Source organism: Cenococcum geophilum, assembly GCF_001692895.1.
Source record: "Cenococcum geophilum 1.58 unplaced genomic scaffold K441scaffold_57, whole genome shotgun sequence".
NCBI lineage: Eukaryota > Fungi > Ascomycota > Dothideomycetes > Gloniales > Gloniaceae > Cenococcum > Cenococcum geophilum.
The window spans coordinates 748,178-771,443 of record NW_027137615.1 but is presented as its reverse complement, the minus strand read 5'-3'; the positions used below and the strand labels follow the sequence as shown (position 1 = coordinate 771,443).

The following is a 23,266-nucleotide window of genomic DNA, read 5'->3' as shown; positions in this document are numbered from 1 at the left end:
TATTTCCTTTACAACCCGGAACTGGTTTAGTATATTTTAGCTAATAAGCTACTAGGTAACCGCCTTAAGGCCTTTTTATATTAAGAGTAGTGTCTTATAGTTCTTTATACTAGCTATTAAGAGCATTGCTTTTTAGTTAGTATGTAAGGGGCATAGCAGTATTACATACTTTGGTGTTTATCTTGGCCAGCCACATTCGTATTTTGGGCTACCTACTAGGACACCTACCTAGTAGAGCTAGTCTTTTAGTCCTATTACTTCTGTTCTTAAGAGTATTGCTATTATATTTTCTGCCTTTATTAGGCCTTCTCGGAGCCCTAAAGTGTTTACCCCCTATAGCGTTAACCATACTACGGCTTAGGTTCTTCTTGCCTTAGTTAACCTCTATACCTTTAACTCCTATACGCCTCTCTAGCGTTAGTCTAGCCAGTATTATATTACGGTAGTTAGTTTCCTAGCGTTCTTTTATACTTTACTTTAGCTCTTTTCTCTCTCTTACTATTGTCCTTGCTGGCCTCTTATGCGTCTCCCTTCCTCCTTTATATAGGCCTGGGCCCTAGAGCAGTACTATTCTTCTTCTACTTTCTTTACCTGTTTCTCTAATATATCTTCCCTACTTTNGGGTTNTTNGTTTGTTCTCCTATAAGGCGCCCTAGGGTCCCTCTATAGTTTATTTAGGCGTATCTTAATATACTTTATAATATTAGAGTTGCGTTCCTTTTACGCCCTTTATATTGCTGCGGCTTTAATATATAGTTGTAGGGGGGGAATATTAGCTTCCTTCTTAAGTAGTGCTGTAGCCGTTTGCTTATATCCGCCTATTATACTCTAGAGGTAGGCTGTTTAGACCTTTTAGAGTGGTTTAAGAAGTAATTTAGGGGGGCCTTTCTTAGATTCTCTAATGGCCCAAATACTGGACCTATACGTTATAGTTGGCCGGACAACTGCTATATATAGTAGGCGTGACCTCTAGAAGCATAGGCCCTATATAGAATTGACGATCCTAGATAATGCGATATACTGTGCTTAGCCCTTACGGGCCGCTTAGGCCGCATATGCGCTTTACTAGAGCTTACTGTCTACCTATACTCCTAATACTCTTAGGCCCTAAACTAGCTAACCCCTAAAGCCTTAAATGCGAATTATATGCTAGAGATCTGCAGATTGGTTACGTTTTCTTATAAAATAGATTAGCTGGTACTTCTCTAGTGAGAATTGGATTCTATATTGTCTTGCCTATTCTATATAGGTGTTATAAGCTTTCTTTAGCGTTTTGCAATTCTCTACGGCTGTTAGCCCGTATATAATTAGGTTTATATTATTAATAAAGCCTATCCCCTAGGTCGCCCCTTCCTTAAAGGAGTTAAGTAGGTTGCTTATAAACAGGCTAGGCGAAAATAAGCAAATATGATGTAAATCCAATATCGCTTATTAGCCAATAAAATATTAGTTAATATTAGGTTATTGGCCAATATAGACCAGAAAATTATATTTCCGCAACATTAAAATAAATTAAACTAATATAACTGTGTACATAGTAATCTATTTAGTTTCGCTATATAGCTACTTATCTTAGATACTATATAGAGGTATAGATCAGATCTAGGTGCTAGAGACACCCTTAACTACCTAGGTATATGCAGGTTACTGCCAATAATCCCAATAGTTAGCTATATGCTAATGTATATAAGAGAGAAAATTTGTACGTACCTAAGCTAAAATAATTGCATTTTGGGCCGTAGCCCTAGGCTCATTATCCTCTATTAAGAGAGGATCTGTTGCTATCCCAGACCCCCCTCCCCCTGCTAGGGGCAAGCTACGGTTAGCCGGCGCAGGTGCATCATCACCCCCGTCTTGTACGGTGTACTAACTAGTATAGTTAGGCCATTTATAATTGGCGCAGTAACCGCTAAAGTAACCGTTAGCCTAACGGCATAATAGAAAGGGTCGTGGGCCTAATATAGCGCCGCGGCACCGCTGGTAAGGTTAATTTACTACTCTTCCACGAGATTGTATAAGAATGGCGTTAATATACAAGGGCTGATGCATTCCTATCTGATATAGGTGAATGCTCCCACGCACAAACACCATATCCTGCCTAGGAAGGGCTAGAAGTGCTCGGCCCTATAGACTATATATATATAGGGCCAACTGCTGCTGTCCTATAAAGAGAACGGGGGCTTAGGGGTTCTGGGCGGCGGCAGTAAGGGCTTAGGCGGCGGTGGCGGCATCCTAGAGAATAAGGGCCCTATATATATGTTAGTATTCGTATAAAGCAAGCAACTAGGGTAGATTAGTAAAGGGCGAGGCTTAAGTAATGCTTATATAAAGTAAGAATACTTATATATTGGTAGTTAATGAACTAGTAGTAGTAGTGGTAGTGGTGGTAGTAGTAGTAGTGGTTGTGGTAGTAGTGCTGCTGTTACTACTTCACTTGTTAGTACTTAACACTTATATAAGGCAGGTAGTTAAGAGTATATTAGTAAGGCTAGAGGCTTAGGCAATGCTTATATAAAGCTAGGATACTTACGTTTTAATAGTAGCTGATGAGCTAGAACTAGTCGTAGTGGTAAATAGTAGCTAGGTTAAAGATAAAGAAAGAAAAGAGGTTAAATAAGGTAAAGTACTGCATAAAGAAGGAGCGTATAATCATGTGTTGTATAAAAAAATACGTATATATATTCTATTCTATTCTGTATTTAGCTTAAAGTTTTTTTTTTTTTTCCTTTCTTATCCGTACGATTAACTCTTCTCTATTAGAACTCTTCTATTGCCATTTAATTCTACTTCTAATTTTTTAAGCATTTAAGTATCTTAATTATATTAACCCTAAGCTTTACTCGCTCCCATAAAACCGTACAACGTGCTCCTAAAAATACCCGCTCTAGGTTATTACTTATAGCTAGAATTAATAGAATATCAATAGCTATTAATAAGAGTTGTGGCCAACGCTTACGTTGCTTATCTTAACACCACTATTTAAGAGGAGAAACCTTAATACGAAGTAGGTTCTCGGCAATATAGTTCTTATACTTATCTTAGCTCTTTAGGTGATTAAACTTATTAAGGTTCTTAATAAGCTACTTATATAGATTAAGATCTTCTTTAGATAAGGCCTTCTCGTATAATATAGTACTTAATGCTTATAGTAAAGGCTAGGGGCCTTAATACTGACTTCGATACTCGTTTTAAAGTTGCTCTACTATATTAAGCGCTAGCTTTTACCACTTCTTACTCTAATTTGCTTTAATATACTCTGTACGACATTATAGATAAAGAATAATTGCTACAGCATATAGCGGAGACTTATTAGACTTTAGGTAGTATTTATTAAATACCTCCTAACTAGCCTTAATCCGCTTACAGAAGAATTTATCTTCTTTATAATCTTCCTATTATATGATATTAGCCTATATATATTCCCTCTAAATATATATACCTTACTAAGCTATTTTTAAAGTGGTGCATAAAGAGGTCCATTTAAAAAAATACATCTAAGATTGTTGCATTATGCCCTTAAGTTATAAGAGTTGCTTTCTTAAAGATAAGAAGAAAGCCCATTATTGTACAAAGCTGTTTCCAGTCTGTAGGATTTAGAAAATCATTATCTAAGCCGTACTTCTTCGTGTATTAATCTATTGCAGGCTCATGTTAAATAGTAACCTATAATATCTTACACTAGCTGTTCTATCTTATACAATTATTAAATAGAATTTGTCTTTCTACTAGCTCTTTAATAGCCCTTATATGGCTAGGAGAGCTTTATATATATATAATAATATTATAAAGCTTTCCAAGGGCGCCTATATCTTAAAAATTTTCATCTTTATCTTTAGCTTCGTACGAATTAATCTGCTTAACTTCAGCCTTAAAAAAAAGGCTTAGATAGCAAGATTAATAATATAGCCATTATAATGGATTTGTTTGTATAAAGATTTCTATATAATAGCTTCCTCCTCTTTTATATACTTTTCAATTATACAATAAAGAGTATTATTCGTTCCCGTATTATCTAAGACAACTACACTAAGCTTTTATGTAATTCTATAGTCCTTTAGTATAGAAAGCAGAGTTAAGAACTAATTATCTTTACTATAAGATTGTACCGTATAAAGAGCAAGGAGAGCTTTAAAGAGTCCTTTTAAGTTTTACTTAATAAAGTGGGCGTAGACTCTAAGGAGAAGATGCTAATTAGGAGAGGTCTAAATATCAACTAAAAGATAAATACTTGATATTGCTAACTAAAGCTTCTTTTGTACAATGTCTTTTATTAATTCCTATAATTCTTTAATCCTCTTCCTTACTTATATATAAGTTGTTATAATAAAACCCTCTACCTCTAGATTAAGGACCTGGCAGAATATATAAAACTCTAGCCACTTAATAAGTTAAAGTGGAAGATTTTGTACGGTAATAAGGGAAATAAGGGCAGCCATAATAGCCTCCTTATTAAGAGCGTTTTTAAGTGCAAGAGAATTAACCTCTATATAATTATGTTTCGTACGAAGCTGCATATATAGATCTTAAAGCTTTTCTTTAGCACCTTAATAAATAACACCCAGGGTTTTAGAAACAGTAATCTTATACTTCTTTATAAGATAATTCCGGAAATTTATAACACACTTTGCGCCGTATAGTTCTTCCGTATAGTATTTACAATATAAAATATATTGCTTATCCCGGTATTTTTTTGGCTCGTTATTATATAGATCTTATATATAGCACTAGATTTCAGGGTTCCTTTTATCTTTTAATCTTTTTATACTAGCAGATAGTATAGAATTTAATATTTCATTATCAGAAGCCATTTTATTGTATGTATAATAAATATTATAAAAGAAATTTAGAGTTGTAGGGAATGCCAAGAATTATTGGCCGATATTGGCCGATATTGGGTAATTTAGCGATATTGGCCAATACCAAATATTGGCCAATAATATTAACCGTCGGATTATTTTCGCCTACACTGCTTATAAAGAAAAGGAAAAGTATAGGCGAGAGGGGTGATCCTTATGGTATTCCTGTTGTAACTGCGATAGGGGGGCTTTAGTATCCGCTAAAGACTAGCGATGTTTCTTTTTGGCCTATAAACCCTTAAATAAATTATATAATCTATTCTAGGAAGCCTTTTACTCTAAGGATATATAGGAGACGCTTATAGGGTATGTTATTATAGGCGCTACTAATATCTAGGCTAAGCATTAATACTATAAAGTCCCTTCGCATCGCCTATACTAATTTAATGGTAGTAGCGAGTAGCGTAAGTGCTAATAGTGTTAAGCGGTTCTTTCTTACCCCTATTTGGCTTTATAGTAGTAGGGCGTATTCCTCTACCGTATCTACTATGTGGTCCGCTATTACCCTTTCTAAGATCTTGCTAAGGGTATTCTCTAAGGTAATAGGGCGGTAGCTCCCTAGAAATGAGTAATTTACTTTACCTTCTTTATATAGGATAAACGTTGTTATAGCTCTTCTAAGTCTTAGGTAGTAGCCTATTATAAAGTATACTCTAGCTATATCCGCAAGCTAAGGTGCTATTAGTGGTCTGTAGGTCTTTAGGGCTTTATTTAGGATCCTATCTAGTTCTAGTGCTATATTATTTAAAAGGCGGCTAATAGTTCTGGCTATTTCTTTAGTTGTTATATTACTGTTAACCCTTAGGCAAGTTACCGGTGCTTCGCCCGTAATATTGCTAAGGTCTACTAGAGCTAGTTATTGAAAAAATCTTTTTATAAGGATTTTTACCTTCTTATTATTGTTGCTTATGGCTAGTAATTCACCTAGTCTTTGTAGGGGCGGAAGGTATAGGTCTTCTACTAGACGTCCTGCCTTTCTTTTTACCTATTTTGCTATCTTTTAAAGACCTTTATTATAGGGGAGGCTTAGGTTAGTAGTATGCTTATTTATAAACCGTCTCTAGCTATTCCTTACTTCTTTTTTTAGGGTATTTTTTAGCTGGTTTCTTGTGTCTTTATAATATCTCTCGTCTTTAGGATTATGGCTGCTTATGTATTTTCTTCTTACTTGTTGTTAGCTGGTGATAAGAACCGTATATTGTGCGGACTATATATATTACGTATAGGGGCCCGCTTTTAAGACCGGGCAGTACTCTTTTAACCTATTTTTAATTGCTACCTAGATCCTTTTTAGTCTTTAGTTGATTTCCTTAGGGGTAGCTACTAAGCCTTGCTTATTTAGTATTAGGTAGATTTCTTTTAGGTCTTAAAGTTATTGTTTAACTGTATTAAGGAAGCTGTCTATCTTAAGCTTTCTTATTGCGTATCTTTTACTATTTAATTGTGCCTTAATATCTAGATCTAGCTGTATTTGGATAGGGATATAGTCTAAAGCGAGTGCCTATTCTTTTTTAGGGTTGTATTTTTTAAGTCTCTGGTATAGGCCTTTATCTATAAATGTAAGGTTAATTATACTTCTAGCGGTGCCTTATTGCTATATAATTGCTTTTAGGGGGGTGGCTAGCTTAAGGCCCCAGGTGTCTATAGCTTTTAGTAGGCACTTTACCTATTATTTGGCAGCAACATAGATACCCCCCTACTATAGGTAGTAGAGGTTTATATCTCCTAATAGGATAGACTCTATATCTTTGGTTTCTAGTAAGCTTATTACTAATATAATGTTCTCTGTTTATAGGACCCCTTTAACCCTAGGGTTATATATATTAATAATCTAAACTAGTCCCCTATATATCTGGATTGTTATAACTATAATATCTGGGTTAACTGCCTGCTATAACTATAAGGATAGGCTGATAGCCTTACTAATTATAAAGCATATGTATATGGCTGCTTTTGGTTTATATAGGAGCTGGAATCCTTAGGGGCAGTATGTTAATTATATATAGGTATTGTAATACGGCTCTTGTATAGTAAGGATATAGTGTTTCTTTAGGTTTAAGCTGTCTAGCAAGGGCCTTGCAAGACGGTGGTTTGTATTACTATAGTTGTACTGTATAATGGATAGGTAGCGGACCCCTGGTGGGGGTCCTTCGCCTCTTCTTTGTTCCTTACTTCCTCTATTTCTACTTTCTCTAGGATATTTAGAGCTTCTATCTCTTGTGTCTATATCCTAGTTACTACTTATTTTGTATAGAGCTTTCTATTCCCGTGTCTTGTATTCCTAGTAGCGCTTCTATATCTAAATCTATTATTATCTTTAGTTCCTCCCCTATTCTTGCTAGTTGGCTATATACCCTTTAAGAGTTAGCTATAAATGTTATATTTACCGCGTTAAGTCTAATTCTTAATTATCCTAGTCTTAAGCTTGCTATAGCTGTCCATAATAGTCTTCCTATAGGGCGTTCTCTCCCTTATATCCTCTATAACCCTTATATCCCTATATAGTCTAGTAATATCGCGCGGTAATACTTCTAGCCTATTAAGGCTTGGGATAGCTAGCCTAGCCCCCTAGTGTTAAAGGTAGGAAATGCTAAAAAGGCACTTGCGCCCCCCTAGTTTATTACCTATTGTTTCTATTTATATAACCTAGCGTGTAGTTATTCCCGCAGCTGTTAAGCCCTTACCTTCTATCTCCTGTATTTAATGCAGTCTCCTCTCTCCTATGCCTTATATGTGCTTTGGTGGCAGTTTGCGCATTTTATTTAGTTTTAATTTAAGTAGTTTCTTATATTGTAGGGGCCTGTATAGTGGCCGTAGCACACCTATACTACGTATGTGGATTAGGTGTGTCCCTATTATATATAGCGGTAGTATTATTTTAGGCGGAGTTTATAGTTATAGAGCCTTGCGTTATATATAAGGCTATTTATAATAATACCTTTTTGGATAAGGAGTTTTTGCATTCCTAGTGTATATGTGCTAATAATAAGGGAGCTATGCGTTTAACCAGCGTCTCCCTAGCGAGTCTCTGGCGACTCTTATGTTCTTTTATTATTCTTATTATATACTTAGTTTGTATTTTCCTATTAAAGCTATTAGATTTGGGTAATCTTAAGTCCTAGTATAAGGCGTTCCGTTTATTTTACTATCTTATATATAGTTGCTGTATTATCCGCCTGGCGTCCCTTTTTTACCCTAAGACTTAGGGGAACCACTAGGACTTTGACTAGGTAATCTTTATAGAGCACTTTTATGCTAATACGTTTTCCTAGCCTGTTCCCTACCCTTATAGCTCATTCCTTTACCTATTAGTCCCTTAGGGTAACTCTAATATCTCCGCTCCTAAGGTGTTGGATTATAACGGCGTTATAGACCTCTTTATAAATTTTTATAAGAACTTCTATTTCTAATTATCCTCTAAGCCCCTCTACTTTCTCTATATTTAGTTATATTATAATTATATATCCGAATATTGTCTTTAGGGGGGTAGGCTCCCTATACTATAGAGGCGCAGCTATGGCGGCCTAGGTGCGGTTCGCCGGTAGGGAGGGATTTTATTTATTTTCGATTTTGTTTAGCCGTTAGAGGATTTAGTTAAGGGTTTGCTGGAGGGGCGCCTAAGGTATACTAGATTGGCGGAGCCATTCTGCTAGCTATATTAGTTTATTATAGCTAACGGTCGCTCCCCTATAACTATGGATACTAGACGCGTCTAATAGGCTTTATATTTTGTTAGATGCCTTCTTAATAGAGGTCTTTCCGTTTTATAGTGTGGTATTCGCCCGTTCTTATTATGGAGGGCTATTACTAGGCGTGGTTCTGGTGGGTGCGCGCGAGTGCGAACTACCATCGTTTAATATATGCCTCCCCTGCGATGTATGCATCTTAGGGGGATTCTCTGGGTGTTTTTTAGGGTTCTTTTAGTTCTTTTAGGTCTTTTTAGGCTGGGTGTAGTAAGAGCTCCCGGTCTATCTAGAAGCTCTTACTAGGATCCGGCTATTGGTTCTTCTAGACTACTATTAATATAATATATTATTTTAAAGTTATATACCAATTATATAGGTTAATTTTTACTATTTTCTTAACCTATAGTATACTAGCTTATAATATATTTGGCTATTATATATTAAAATTAAAATAATTTTATATAGTTTTATTACTTAAAGGCTTTATATAAAGCTCTATATAAAGCTTTATACAAAGCTCTATATATAGAGGCTTTATATAAGGCTTTATACAAAGCTCTATATATAAAGGCTCTATATAAAGCTCTATATTGGGTCCCCGCTATATTCCTAATAGCCTTTATATATGCCTCTACTCTATATAGCTACCTTATTTTTTTACCCTTTCTTTCTTTCCTATATCCTCCCTATTTAGGGAGGTACTAGAATAGCAGCTAGTAGAGGACCGTTGCTAAAACTAGACGGCTATCGCTAAAACCAGACAACCGTTACTAGAACTAGACAACCATCGCTATCGCCAAACAACCGTCGCCAAAACTAGACGATGACAACTAGCTAGCAAACACTATAAACGATTTAATAAATCGATCGAATTAAGGTAGTATAGATAGGTAGGTGGATATAGATAGGTAGGTAGATATAGATAGGTAAGTAAATGCAGACAGGTAGGCGATATAGATAGGAAGGCGATATAAATAGGTAGATAGATGCTAACGGGTAGGTAGATATAGATAGGTAGATAAATGCAGATAGATAGGTAATATAGATAGGTAGGTAAATATTAACGAGTAGGTAGATGCAGATAGGTAGATAGATATAAATAAGTAGGCGATATAGATAGGTTAATAGATGTAGATAGGTATATGTAAATAGGTCTATATCTACTACTCCTAGTAGCTACTCTTTGGCTATATAATAATATAATAGATTATATAAAGAAGTATATATAATTTACCTTACTAGCCTTATAAATAGCTTTAAAGTAGCCTTTATTATCTAAAATATACTATTAGTATAAAAGAGGTAGATGGCTCTTAATATAATTATAGTTGCTAAACGCGTAGGTTACGCGCAGGCTGCGTATTTAAAAAAAACACAATATAGGCTAGTCGGTCAAGTTGCTAAATGCCTTTAACTGCGCGCTAATTACGTCAACTATTAACTATTAAGGCCGTTAATAGGGGACAATATTTTGCCGATAAAACTATTAGTAATATAATTTAGGCTTGCAAATATACTAATAATATTTTAAAAGTAATTAATAGTATATTAAAAGAATACCTTAATAAGTTATTATTGTATATTTTAATGTTATTATTATCTACGTTATAAGTAAAAAGAAGTACGGATAATACGTTTAATATATCTTAAAGTGTAACATAGCCCGCCTCCACGTTGCCATACGGCTAAAAAGACTAAGAGTGCTTGCGAACTTGTCGTAAGCGCGGCGGGACCTAATATATATACTCTTACAATTACCCTCTCCTCTACGCGCTCGTCCCCAAGCGCTCGCAGGGATTCCTCTATATACCCGTTCCGGGCCACAGGGATTAAACGCCAAGAGTATCACCATATTAGTTAGTCCCTAGTAACATAAGCAATCGGACTTAGCCGACCCGCCTTATCGCACGGATGTATATTAGACTGTACTAGAGTAAAATGCGACCAATAGGGATCGAACCTACGGCACCTGGCCCCAGCAAGTTCGCAAGCACAATTGTAACGTGGCCCGCCTCTACGTCGCCATACGGCCAAAAAGACTAAAAGTGCTTGCGAACTTGTTATAAGCGCGGCGGGACCTAATATATATACTCTTACATAAAGAGATTATAAGAAGAATAGATACTAATAATAATTAAAAAGTATAAGTTCTTTATAAGGAAGATAGGCTTTATAGAATTTATTATTAAACTAGGATAAATTAGTATAGACTTAAAGAAAGTTAAAGCTATAGTAAGGATAAGGTAATAGGCTCCACACTACCCAGCCATGGTATAAACCCTAAAAGGTAAGCGAGTAACTAGTAAGATGCTGGGTATGGCTATATGGAATAACATATATAGACGAAGTAACTTCATTACCTAATAGTATGTTATTAAGAGCTAAAGAACGTTATATAGTTAAGATTATTTCTAGGGTTCTATAACTACTATTAGAGGTTTATTATATAGTAGTTAAAGAATATTAAACTATTTATAAAACTTATAAGGAAAAGGGAACCTTAGATATAGCGTAATAGGTAAAAGAAGTTATTTAAGGAATTTAAAAAATTACTTACCTAGAATCTAATCCTTAAAATCTACTAAGCTATATTAGAAATAGCAGTTGAGATAAATATATTAGACTTTATACTAGGATTATATTTACTATTAAGGCACTAGGACGTATAGTACTGTCACGGGGCTCACACGCTCTCACGTTCCTGCGCGTTTTGACGTTCTTAACCTATACTTACGTTCGTCCCGAGACACCTACGCACGTTCCCCTACAACCCCTATTTATACCTATACCTAACCTGTTCTATTTCTATATCTAAATGTCTTTATATTAACCACGCATAGTTACGCGTACGTAGCCTTCTTTAATTACTACCCCGTTTAGTACATTGTATTCCAGCTCGTGCCCACTTCCGTAACAAGTACCTAATAATATATTACGGTTAGAAGATAATACTATTAGAGTTAAGCTATAATATTTATATATAAGGTAAGGATATAAATAGGGAGTATAAATAGTAGAATAATAGGGTATCTTATATAGATAGACAAATCCTTAAGGGAAACAGAGGAGTCTACATGCGAGGTAAGGAAGGGCTTTCCCTAGGTATATATAGCATATATACCTTATAGGCGAGTTATTTATAGGTTGCCCCTAGGTCGCCTATACCTTATAGCTATATAGGTATCTACTTAGGTTTTACCTAACAATATAATAAGGAGTTATTAGGTATAGTAGTAGTACTTAAGGAATAGAAGGTATTCTTATAAGGTATAAATTAACTATTTATAGTTTAAACGGACTCTAATTGTTTTTATAGGATTCCTAATTATAAAGGAACTTAATAGAAGATAGGTTAAATAAATAGAGATACTTATAGAATACTATTTTAAAATTAAATATACTAAAGTACTAAAAATGTAAGAGTAGGCGTACTTAGTAGAAAGATAGAATTATAAAGAAATAAAAGGCTATTAGAATTAATATTACAAAAAGATAAAAATAAAAGAATTAGATATAATTACCTAAAGATTATAGTAACTTAAAAATATATATAGATCTATAAGGTACTATAGAGGATTTAATAAGTATAGCTTAAAGATCTAGATATGGAATATTACGAGTATAGAGAAACTATATATATTCTAAGAGATATTATAAAAGAATTTGTTAAATATTTCTCTAAATAAATAATATAAGGATATAACAAAGCTATAGGCTTATTATTAAGACTTTAGGAAAAGTATAATATTTAAGGGGTTTAAAAACTAGCAAGATAGATTATAAAGGAATATCTAAATTACAGCCTTATAATATGATTTATTACTTTTTAAAGGAACACTAAGTGGCGCTACCCCTAAAGACTCCCTTGTACCTCTAGATTTCCAATTTAATATACCTTTATTAAGCCACGCAGAGGCCCTTATATATGTCTAAACTCTAAGCCATTTATTAATAGAGCATATACTACCTCTAAAGGGTTACCAGTAGCCTTAAATAATATAATAGGCTCTTATCTAAAAGTATAAAGAGAATCTAACTTAAATATATAAGAGAGAAGAGCTTAAGTAAAAGTAGTAATAAGCTTTAGAATAGAAGCCTTTATAGATAATAACGGTCTTATAAAATAGTATATAGATAAATATCCTTTAATAGACAATATACTGTATATCTAATTAAGATTTACTACTCCGCTTAAGATTCTCTTAGATATAATCATTTTAGTACCCTCCTCTTTTTTACCCCTTTATTATATTACAGCTAACCCATCCTAGGCCCTTTAAGCTATATATTAAAACTTTAAGCCCTTTACTATAGAGGAAGCTAATATATATATAATTAAACCCTATAGATTAGAACCTTAGATTTATAACTAGCTTGTTACAATCTAGCTCGCTATATAGTACGTAAAACTATAAGGCGAATAATTTTAATAGCTCTGATTATAGCTAGTCGTCTACATTTAAAAACGAACTTACTTACCTCTAATTGCTACCCCTCCCCTTTAGACTCTTATAAAGCCTCTAATATATTAAAACCTTACTAAATTAGAGCTTAAAGTTACTATACTAAAGGCTTATAACGGCAAAGTATTAGGTGCCTTAGTATCTATTCGGCTATAACTAGTATATATATTGTTTTACGCAGCGTGCCTACCAATTAAGCCTAGTGTTTTTATCAGTATTCGGTACTAATTACGCTTATTAAAATATTCGATATTAATATTCAATATTCAATATTAATATGGTATATTTAACACTAAAAGTATAAGGTAAAGATGTGGTTAGAGAGTCCAATTAATAGAATAATAGGGTATATTATATATACAGACGAATCCTTAAGGGAAAGGAGGAGCCTATATGCGAGGTAAGGAAGGGTTTCCCCTAGGCACGTGTAGCGCACGTGCCTTATAGGCGAGTTGCCCCTAGGTTGCCCCTAGGTTGCCCATACCTTACAGCTATATAACTATCTACTTAGGTTTTACCTAATAGAAAGTTATTAAGTATTAAATTTTTTAGAGTTTAAGTAGTAAAAATACAGTCCAGAGGCTTGGTAAATGACCTTTAAACCTCTTAACAATATGTGTATATTTTTAATTTATTAGATTACTCTATATAAAGTCAATATTACTTATCCAGAGAGAGGGGGGAGGTAAAGTAGATAGATATTTATAGGGGCTCCCTACGCTTATATAATAACCTCGTTAGTATATAGATTCGTTCTTTATAAGTCTCTATATATACTACTATATACCTCCATTTCTACATAATATTACTAAATACCAAACTTAGTTTTATACGTTATTGTAAATAGTATCTTCGAATTTTACATCCTTATACTTGCTCTACCTTTGTAATTAACGCTATACCTTTTTTACCTCTTAGTATTACTAACAAGAATAATATTGTAAAGCAATTAAAATATAATACTAAGCCAAGGATTACTACGTTAATACTAGTAGGAGATTAGTCGGATTTTAAAGTTCTGCAGAGCTCGATTTTTATAAAAATACCATATTAAGGCTCTATATATTAAATTTAATAATCAATCATTAATAATTAATATATTTTCAATATAAATTAGCTATTCAATATTAATACGACCTTATATTGATATTGGATATTAATAAAACATTGATTGAGCTAGTTACTTAATTACCCTTTATGGATTTGTTTGGCTGGCCGAGTGGCGTAAGCCTATCGCCTTATATAAAGTTATATCGCCAATATTATAGATACCCTAGTGGCTCTTACCTACTTATAAATAAGGAAAGGGCAAGGTTTATCTAAAAAGATATAGATAATATACTAATTACTTACCGATATCGACTATAAAACGGCGAGGCTTTTTAAAATACTAGAAGATATAAAGGATCGCTTATATAATAAGTCTCTTTTCTATAACTTCGGATGCATTATAGATTGAAGCATATAGAAAGACTTTACTTTAATGCGATATATCTACTATAAGAAGGGGCCTTAGCTATAATACTAGCTAGATAATAGCGCTACTTATAAGTTTAAAAGGAAGTAGAGTAATATATATTTAGTAGTAATATCTATCTATATTCTATTTAGATCTGCTAAACTTTAGTTAACTAGCGATATAAAAATAGACCATAATATTAGACTTTTAAAGTTTAAAGTAAATATATCTACCTTCTATAACTAGATCTAATAAGTTACTATAGCTATAAATTATACTTGCTAAGAGTATAAGCAGTAATTAAGGCCTTGATTGACCTTATCTATAAAGGATATATATACTATAATGCTAGTAAGGTCTTTATATTAAGCTAGTTTAAAATTAAAATATAACCATTTTATAACCCTTATACAAAGTTAGATTTAGATAAGAAGCTCTTTAAAGATCGCGCTAATAGTACTAAAGAAGCCTTAATAGAACTTAAATATAAGTGGTGTATAAGATATACTAATAATATTAATTATCTATTTAGTAAGAGTTATATTTATATTTACTAAGTATAAAAATTAATTCCTTACCGTTTTTTAGCTATCCTTTTACCAAAACTAATAAGGAATAGAAAATTTATATGTTCGCATTAGGGTTAAACTTTTAAACTTTTAAATTTCGCGACTTGCAAACTTCCTATATCTAAGACACGGCGCTGCTTACTTTATACCTTTAAAAGTTAGGGTTAGAGAGTAGGTAAAATAGCTCTATAATTAGCTTTAAAATTAAAGTCGTTAACTTAAGGTATTTTATAAATTAATTGTTATATAACTTAGTTAATTAAGGCACTAGCATAGCATAAGAGAGACGCGCAAACCTGTACAATTATTATTTTATTAGCACGGATATTAAGCCGGGGAGAAGTGGTCTATTCGGGTAGCAGTATGGTATTAGCGTTAATTAGATAAATAGTAGTGGAACATAGAGCTCGGTCTATTGATTGGTCGGTGGATAGTTAGTACATAGTTCTATCGATAGAATGTAGCCGTAGCGGTACAGTCGTTATTTGGTTCGTGGCAGCACGGTGCTAGCGTCGGATTGTAATAGTAGGCGTATGCTTCCTTAATGACGCGTCTAGCGCGACCCCCTTCTTCTTCTCGCAGGGTAACTATTAGGGCGCGGATAGTCGGGGCGCCAAGCCTAAAACAGCCTAGTATATGCGAGGGCTTGGCGCCCCAGAATAACTCCACTCTCGATTAACCTCTTTTACCTTTAATACCTTAACGCTTAATTAATAAACTAAATTTAAGTAAGTTAAAGCTTTATATTAGCTATATAGCTTATATACTAACTTATATACTAAATTTATAATTCTATAGCTCTTTTAGAGCTTTAAAACTACTTCTTAAATAAGTAATTTTTTAAGTTATATATTTTTTATAGAAAAAAGGCCTCCAGAACTATATTTTTAATTTAAGGAGATATTTTTTTTCCTTTTTTAGTTTTATATTATACCTGTTGGTTATACAAGGGGATATTACGTAGCTACGGTTCATAGATAGTATAATGATTATTCTATATTCTTCTTTAAGAAAGGGGTAAGGAACTTAAGGTTCCTTACCACGCTAGTGCCGCGGCGGCATATAATAGCAACTTGCCGCATATAACGGCAACTTACTATATATAACGGCAATATGCCTTATATGGTAACCATTTACCTTTATTCCCAATACTAGCAACTCTTCTTTTATAGTTGCCATCTATATATATATACCGCTTAACTAGCGGAATAAAAATTAATTCTCCTTACTTACTATTGCTATTATAATATAAGTCTCGCTGTCCTAAAATTTGCCCCTTAGCATATAGTGCTTTCTTACTTATAAGTTATGGGTAGGTATCTTATTAGTAGGGCTGCCAAGGCACTAGTGGTAAGTAAGCTAATAGCGATTTTCTATCCTAGGGATAGAAAATCCTAATTGGCTGGTTTAAGTCAGGGTCTATAGAATTTAACTAATTAGACAACTTTGACCGCCGGTTAAAGTTCCTAGATATCTTAAGACCTTACATAACTAAGAAATTTCTAGGGACTCCCTTTTAACCTAACCTTTAACTTATATATATAGAGTATTTATGTTAATAAACGTCTCTAGTGCCTTNTTTGGGTTTGCCTTTATTATCACATCTACTAGGTTATCTTGGCCATTAATCTATTAAATCTTAAAGAGTTTTTAGCGCTTATAGGATTGCTAAAGTGCTATAATATTAATTATAAGGCGCTTCTCCTTTATAGTACTAAGCTTAACTAAATACTTATAGAGGGAATATAAGTCGGTGCATACGATTATAGGGATAATAAGAAGTTTGAGCCGATCTATAATTATCTTTAGGGTAGTTCCAATTGCAATTGCTATATTAACTCTGCTAACTATTCTATATATCTCTAACGCTAGAACGCTTTAAGTAATACGCTTACTCTTAGTTAAGCTCTAATAGATAAGNTTNNCNTAGATTATAAAGTTATTCTCTCTAGTAGATTTATTTGTGATAATAATCTTATATCCTAACTAGGAGCTAAAATCTTTATTATTTATAAACGATCTATTAATAAATATAAAGAGCTTAGCGGTAGGAAGATTAATAGGCATATAGAGTAGTCCCCGATCAAGATGGTTTATTTACTAGAAAAAACGCTTATTTAGGGTAAGAATATCGTCCTTAGTTAGTTCCTAGTATTAAGCCGTAATAAAGAGATTAAATAAAGCCTTAGGTTAATAGATAGAAGCAATATAAGCTCTATAAGCACGTTACTCTATATATCCTTACTTCGGAGAATTAATGTTAATAATGTTAATCTTCTTGCCTTAACCCTTTTGGCGTAAAGCAATAGAATCCTTATTTAGGGAGAGGATGCATCTATTAAAAAGTAATAGTGTTATTAAGTTAAGCTTTTCCTTTAGCTTTGCTATAAGATTTACCTTTACTAGCTTATCCTCTTTAAGAGCTAAGAATTGGTCGTCTCCTAAGATAATTATATTATTAGTTTATATACTAACGATTCTAAATAGGGTTCCTATAGTTGTAATAAGGAAGCAGAGATTAAATATAGAAGTAATTATTAAAAGCTTCTCTTTATAGTGCTTGCTATAGGTAGCCCACTAGTAAGTTCCTGCCTCTGCGATTTTATATAATGGCTTAAGCATAACTATAATTATGTCTTTAGGATACTGGTGGCGAATTTGCTTTAGAAGGTATGCTAATATTAAGCGCTAAAGGTGCGTCTCTAATTAGGTGTAGGCTTAAGTAATATCTTATAAATAAACCGCCATTTTATTCTTTATTAAGGAGGGAGCTAATATAACAATGACTTGCTAACTAGCTCGTTGAATTATAGGAGATTGTATAAGAATTATCTCTTTACTATTATTGTTGTAACCTTAGATAATAAGCCTTAATTTCTTAAATAGGGCGTTAGTAGCTTTGCCCTTAATCTTATTGACTATTCTTAACTTAAAGATGCGAACTTTATTAAACTTAGTAGGGTTATATTTCTTAAATTTAAAGACTCCTCTTATAATAAGACCGTCGATCTCCTGCTTGTCGGATGCTTAGAAAGAAGCTCCTAGGGTTATAATATAACCTTCTTTTTAGAGCTGTTTTACAAGCTTAAAGTTAGCCTTCTCTTTAGCTATTATAAAGGCCATTAATAACTTAACTTTATTCTTAATAGCGGTAATAAATTGTTCTTTAAAATTAATAAGGTCTTAGTAATTTTATAATCCCTTCGGGCGACCTCTACCGCATTATAGTTGTAGCGCATCTACTACAATTATATTAGGATCGTAGTCGCCTTCTAAAGTATATTAATTATAGTTTTCTTCTAGGGCATCTTCTAGGGCATTCTGTAAAGGCTTAGAATTGTTATCTTTATAGTAGGGCTTAATAACAGTTAAATGGAATTAGGTGGGTCTGTAAGGCATCTAAATAGTATAAGTTTAACTATTAATTATAATAAGTTAATGTGGGCCTAACTATCCTCCCCTTTTACGCTATACGCGTACTTTAGACTAGAGTAGTAGATTGAGCGCAGTTAAGGTATTTGGGCCATTTCTTATTCCTAATGCGTTATTGACCTGGCGTATAGCATAGAGGCGTCGCACCTCCTTTATTGCCTTATAAATCGCCTTAGCTTATTATATAACGGAGAGAGATAGTAAAAAATTGTTAGTTATTTGTGGGTAGGCGCTAAAGACTAGTAATATAGGTATAAGTCTATCTAGGCTAGCGGAATTGTTAATAGCTTTAATAGCCATTTATAAGGTAAGTTCTTCGCTAACATCCTTTAGTTTTAAAGAGATAATCTTATATACGCGGCGTAATGGCGCATAATATTACTCTACTTTTTTAATACTATTATATGCCTTAATAGGGACTTCCTTAACCTTAATTGCCATTGCCTTTATTTATTATCGGAACTCTATAAATAAGAAGTTCTTTTTTATATTGTGGATGATTTAATTAGGGGGTCCTAGGTAGATATTAATCTAGTATAACTAAAGGGTATCCTATGCATTCCTAGCTAATATATCCTTTAAGAATTATGCGGCTTAAAAAGAGGTTAAGAAGTTAATAACTTAGAGTACTAGCTTACCGCTAAGATATATAACGTTAACGATGATATAGAAGTTAAAGTTATAGTTATCTTTAAGGGTAAACTTAAATCGGCTAGGGGACTTCTAGTTTATTTAGTAGTGATAGTAGTACTTTATAAGATGCTTAATTGCCTTAACCTTAACTTTATAGCCTGCTTACTAAAGAACCCTAAGTAATTAATAAACGGATAGGTGGCTAAAATAATGGTGTAGTTGACGTAACTCTAACTTAGTTAAATGGCTCTAAGCAATACTCTTTTCTAGTTATTAAAGGAGTAGCTAAGGGTAACCCTACTTACGTATAATAGGCACCCGATTATCTCCCTACATAAGCATATTTTTAAGGTTATTAAGCTTAACGCCTAGTTTATCTATATCTCTAATGTAAAATAGAAATAGGGTGTTTATGGGAATAACGTAAAAAGTAATATACTCTAAGGGGGTTTAAACCCTAATTATGCTAAGAGAGATTGCAGTACCCTTACTAAAACGAATTATATATTGGCCTGCCGTTAAATAGTTAATCTAAATAGAGCTATTAAGCTGCTAAAGGGCTCGAACTTAAGGTTTTTCTACTATAGATACTCCTGCGGCTCTAGTATCCGGCATAATACTATAGAAGACGTTCGCCGAGTATCTATTATTAAAGGAAAACGCGGAGCTCTCCTTTGGCTCGTTAAAGATATCTAACTTTATAATAAAATAGAGCGTAGATTGGTTATTAAGAATAGCGACGGTTTATGTGCTATTTACCTTACTATACTTAGTAAAGTATTGGTTAGGTAAGTAGTCCTTAATTTCTATATCTATAAGGAGCTATTTAACCTTATTAACCTTACCCTTAAGATCTTCTACGCTTTATATTAAACTAGAAAGCTTTAGAAGTAGGCTATAGTAACCTTATAATTTTTAATATTTCTTATACTCTAACGGAACTTATTATATGCCTCTTTTCGCTTATTAAGGGAGTGTCTAGTTAACTAGCAATTTGGCTTCTTATAAATATAGCACTTTTTTTAGCGATTACTTTAAAATAAACCTCTATAAGGACCTTTATAACCACCTTATAGTTAACATTAATTATACCCTCTTCCGTATTCCCTACTACGGCTACTATATATTTAATTAGTCTAGTTATAATTATATTAGTTAGAAATACTTAGTTAAGTAGGGTTTTCGGTATAAAACTATTAAGATTCTTATATTCGCATCGCAGTACCTATAGTAGAGCGTAGCTTAGTATATACTCCTTTAAATATATCCACAGGTTTATATAGCGCTAAGTTATACTTAGGAACGCTATAGCATGCTAAGATAACCTAGTCCCTTAAACTATTCTTATTTTAGTAAGTTTTAGTAAGGCTACGTTAGATTTTTTAGAGTTTATTAAAGAGTAGTTAAAGGCACTCTAAATAAGTCTTTATTAGGTTAGAAGTAATAACTCTCTAGAATATAGTCTCCTACTATTTAGATATATAAAGTTAGCGATTTTTATTAGTCTTAAAGTGGGCTCTAGTAAGCTAAAGCATTATATTAAAGTTATAGTTTTTACCTATAATATGGTTATAATAGAATATTACCGCCCGTCCCTTTAATATAATAGAGAAAGTATAATAGTACTAATGGCGTTAAATTCTAACCTTATTATAACAGTTATAAAAGACCTATAGTTTTACTCCGAGTATATTATATAGTTCTCCTTTAAACTTTTTCTCTTTGTCTAAATATACCTTTATTAGATTTGTAACTTCTTATAGTAAAGGCTTACTAGTTAACTGGAGTAGAGAAGGTAGAGGCGGAGTAACTCTAAGTAGGAGAGCACCTTTAGGTGGGAGAGTAGCTCTAGGTAGGGGGTTAGTGTTCTAGGGGTTTTAATACAAATTAAAGTTGCCTTCTAAAGAATATGGGTTGTTTTTAGGTTTCCGTAATTAACGTATAATCTTAGCTTCTGTCTATATTAGTTCTTCTATACTAATAATAACGGCCTAAATATTGCTAGTAATTAGGTTACCGTTTTTAGTAATATATACCCCATTCCTACAAAGGAAGTCTTAAAAATCCTAAACAATATTAACGTTGCTAAGTGCCTAGGTATTAGCAGTCTATTCTATAAAATCCTCCCTAAAATACTCCCATAGTTATAAATTGGCGTAGTATCTATTTCGGTAGAATATAATATAGTGTAAAAGAAAGCCGTTAACTTGTTTTATGGTATAAGTTATTATATTAAAGGCGAATTTGTCCTAATCTTTATTAATAAGTTTCGCGTACTTAGCTACCCCTAATAGTAAGAAGTCTTTCTAGTTATTTAAAGTAGGCGTAGCCATGTTTTTAGAGGGAGGGAAGTATTATTGGTATAGGGATTGTCGTTTAGTACGCGTTTGTGATATATATTTGTTATTTAGTACGCGTTTAGATATATATTTGTGATTATAGGGCTTAGGACTAGTTCTAGCCTTAAATCGCGAAGATTTATAAAGCGTGTTATTCTGTGTAATGGACGTAAGAATCTATAATCTTAGAAAGGCTTAGGACCAGTTCTAGCCTTTTAGATCCTTAAATTTATAGAAGAGTTCTATTTAAGGTTTAGGACCAGTTCTAACCTTAAAAGATAGCTTCCTTTAGCATAAGTAGTACTAGTATAGTGGCTTATCTCTTCTTGGTGATACCTAGCTGTTCTATAGTATAATAGTAAAGTTAACCATTAATTAGTGTTGGTTACACAAGGGGATATCACGTAGCTACGGTTCGTAGATAGTATAATAATTGTTCTATATTCTTCTTTAAGAAAGGGGTGAGGAACTTAAGGTTCCTCACCACGCTAGTGCCGCGGCGGCACGTGATGGCAACTTGCCGTACGTAACGGCAACTTGCTATACGTGACGGCAATATGCCTTATATGGTGACCATTTACCTTTATTCCCAACAATACCGCTTACTAGTTTCTTGGTTATTTTAATATATTAGTTTTAAATTAACAATTTAAAAATTTAAACCATTTTAGAAAATTCGTTTTTCGGTCTTCTACCTTAGCAATTACTTAATTATTAGATTTTCTAATATCTTAGGCTTTCTTTTTACTAGGAAGAATTATTTAATATATAGCCTCTCACTTTATTTACTTACAGTTTTTTTCTATGTACTTTTTTTTTTAGAAATATTTTAAATTTTAGGTATTAGATCTACTAGTGCTACTACTCTTACTATTACTAAAAAGGTAGTATGTTAGAAAAGATAGCTATTATAAAAGCCGTTAAAGGTATATTTTTCTTAAAGGCGTTAGAGCCGATTATTATGGGATAAAGGATAAGCGAGGTCACATAGGAGATTACAGGACAAGAGTTCGGGACGTGGGAACGTGGAAACGTAAGGACGTTACGTACTAACGTTCCTAGTACATTTTATAGAAGTTAGGTTGTTGTCACAGCGACTTAGTCAATTGAGGCACGAGCGCCGTTTAGAACGTATGCAAGCCTGTATAATTGGAATGTCTATAGACCCGGATATTAAGATAAGGAGAAGAAGAAGATGGCGGTGAGGACACGTCTATATACAAGGGGGAGCCAAGCCTTTAGCCGAACCCTGACTAAGCCCCCTATCCAAGTTATGCATTAGGGCCGTAACAGTTATATATTTAAAGGACCACAATTCCTACCTTAGATAGTTATCTCTTTATAGTAAATCTTAGAATATAATTGGAGCTAATCTATTAGTAGGGGTGTAAGCTTATACTTACACGTGTATTTTAAAGGCTTACACTATATAATATATGGGCTGTATACTTAGTAAACAGTATAATAAAGAATTTTTTCTTTAGATAGCTCGCCTATAGCAAACTACTAGAGCAGAGCATCTACTTGCAACGCCGTTTATCGCACTCTTTCTTTAAGCTATATCTGAGTCTTTATTATAAGTCTTAGCGTGGTGTTTTAAGCTTACCTTAAACCGTTTAACTAAGGGCCACCGTTACTAAATAGGAGGCTCTATAGCCGATTAATGCTAGAAGGAAGTTGCTACCTATAAGCTCCCTAGTAAAACCCACCTAAAGGTTATCTATATTTACTGCCAGAAGATATAGCACTTAAATAGCCGTTAGAAAGTTGTTGCCTATCTTAAAAAGTACTAAGAACTACCTTAACTCCTATATTCCGAATATTAACCA

At 33.3% G+C, this 23,266-nt stretch overlaps 1 protein-coding gene across 1 annotated transcript; it reads right to left on the bottom strand.

The window, feature by feature from the left end:
• Window positions 1-2,789: 2,789 nt before the first annotated feature.
• K441DRAFT_584419 (uncharacterized protein) lies at window positions 2,790-2,966 on the bottom strand (the record flags this gene model as incomplete). Its single annotated transcript, XM_067644546.1, has 1 exon — window positions 2,790-2,966. A coding segment is annotated over one exon (177 nt), but the record flags the coding sequence as incomplete, so codon positions are not given.
• Window positions 2,967-23,266: the final 20,300 nt, after the last annotated feature.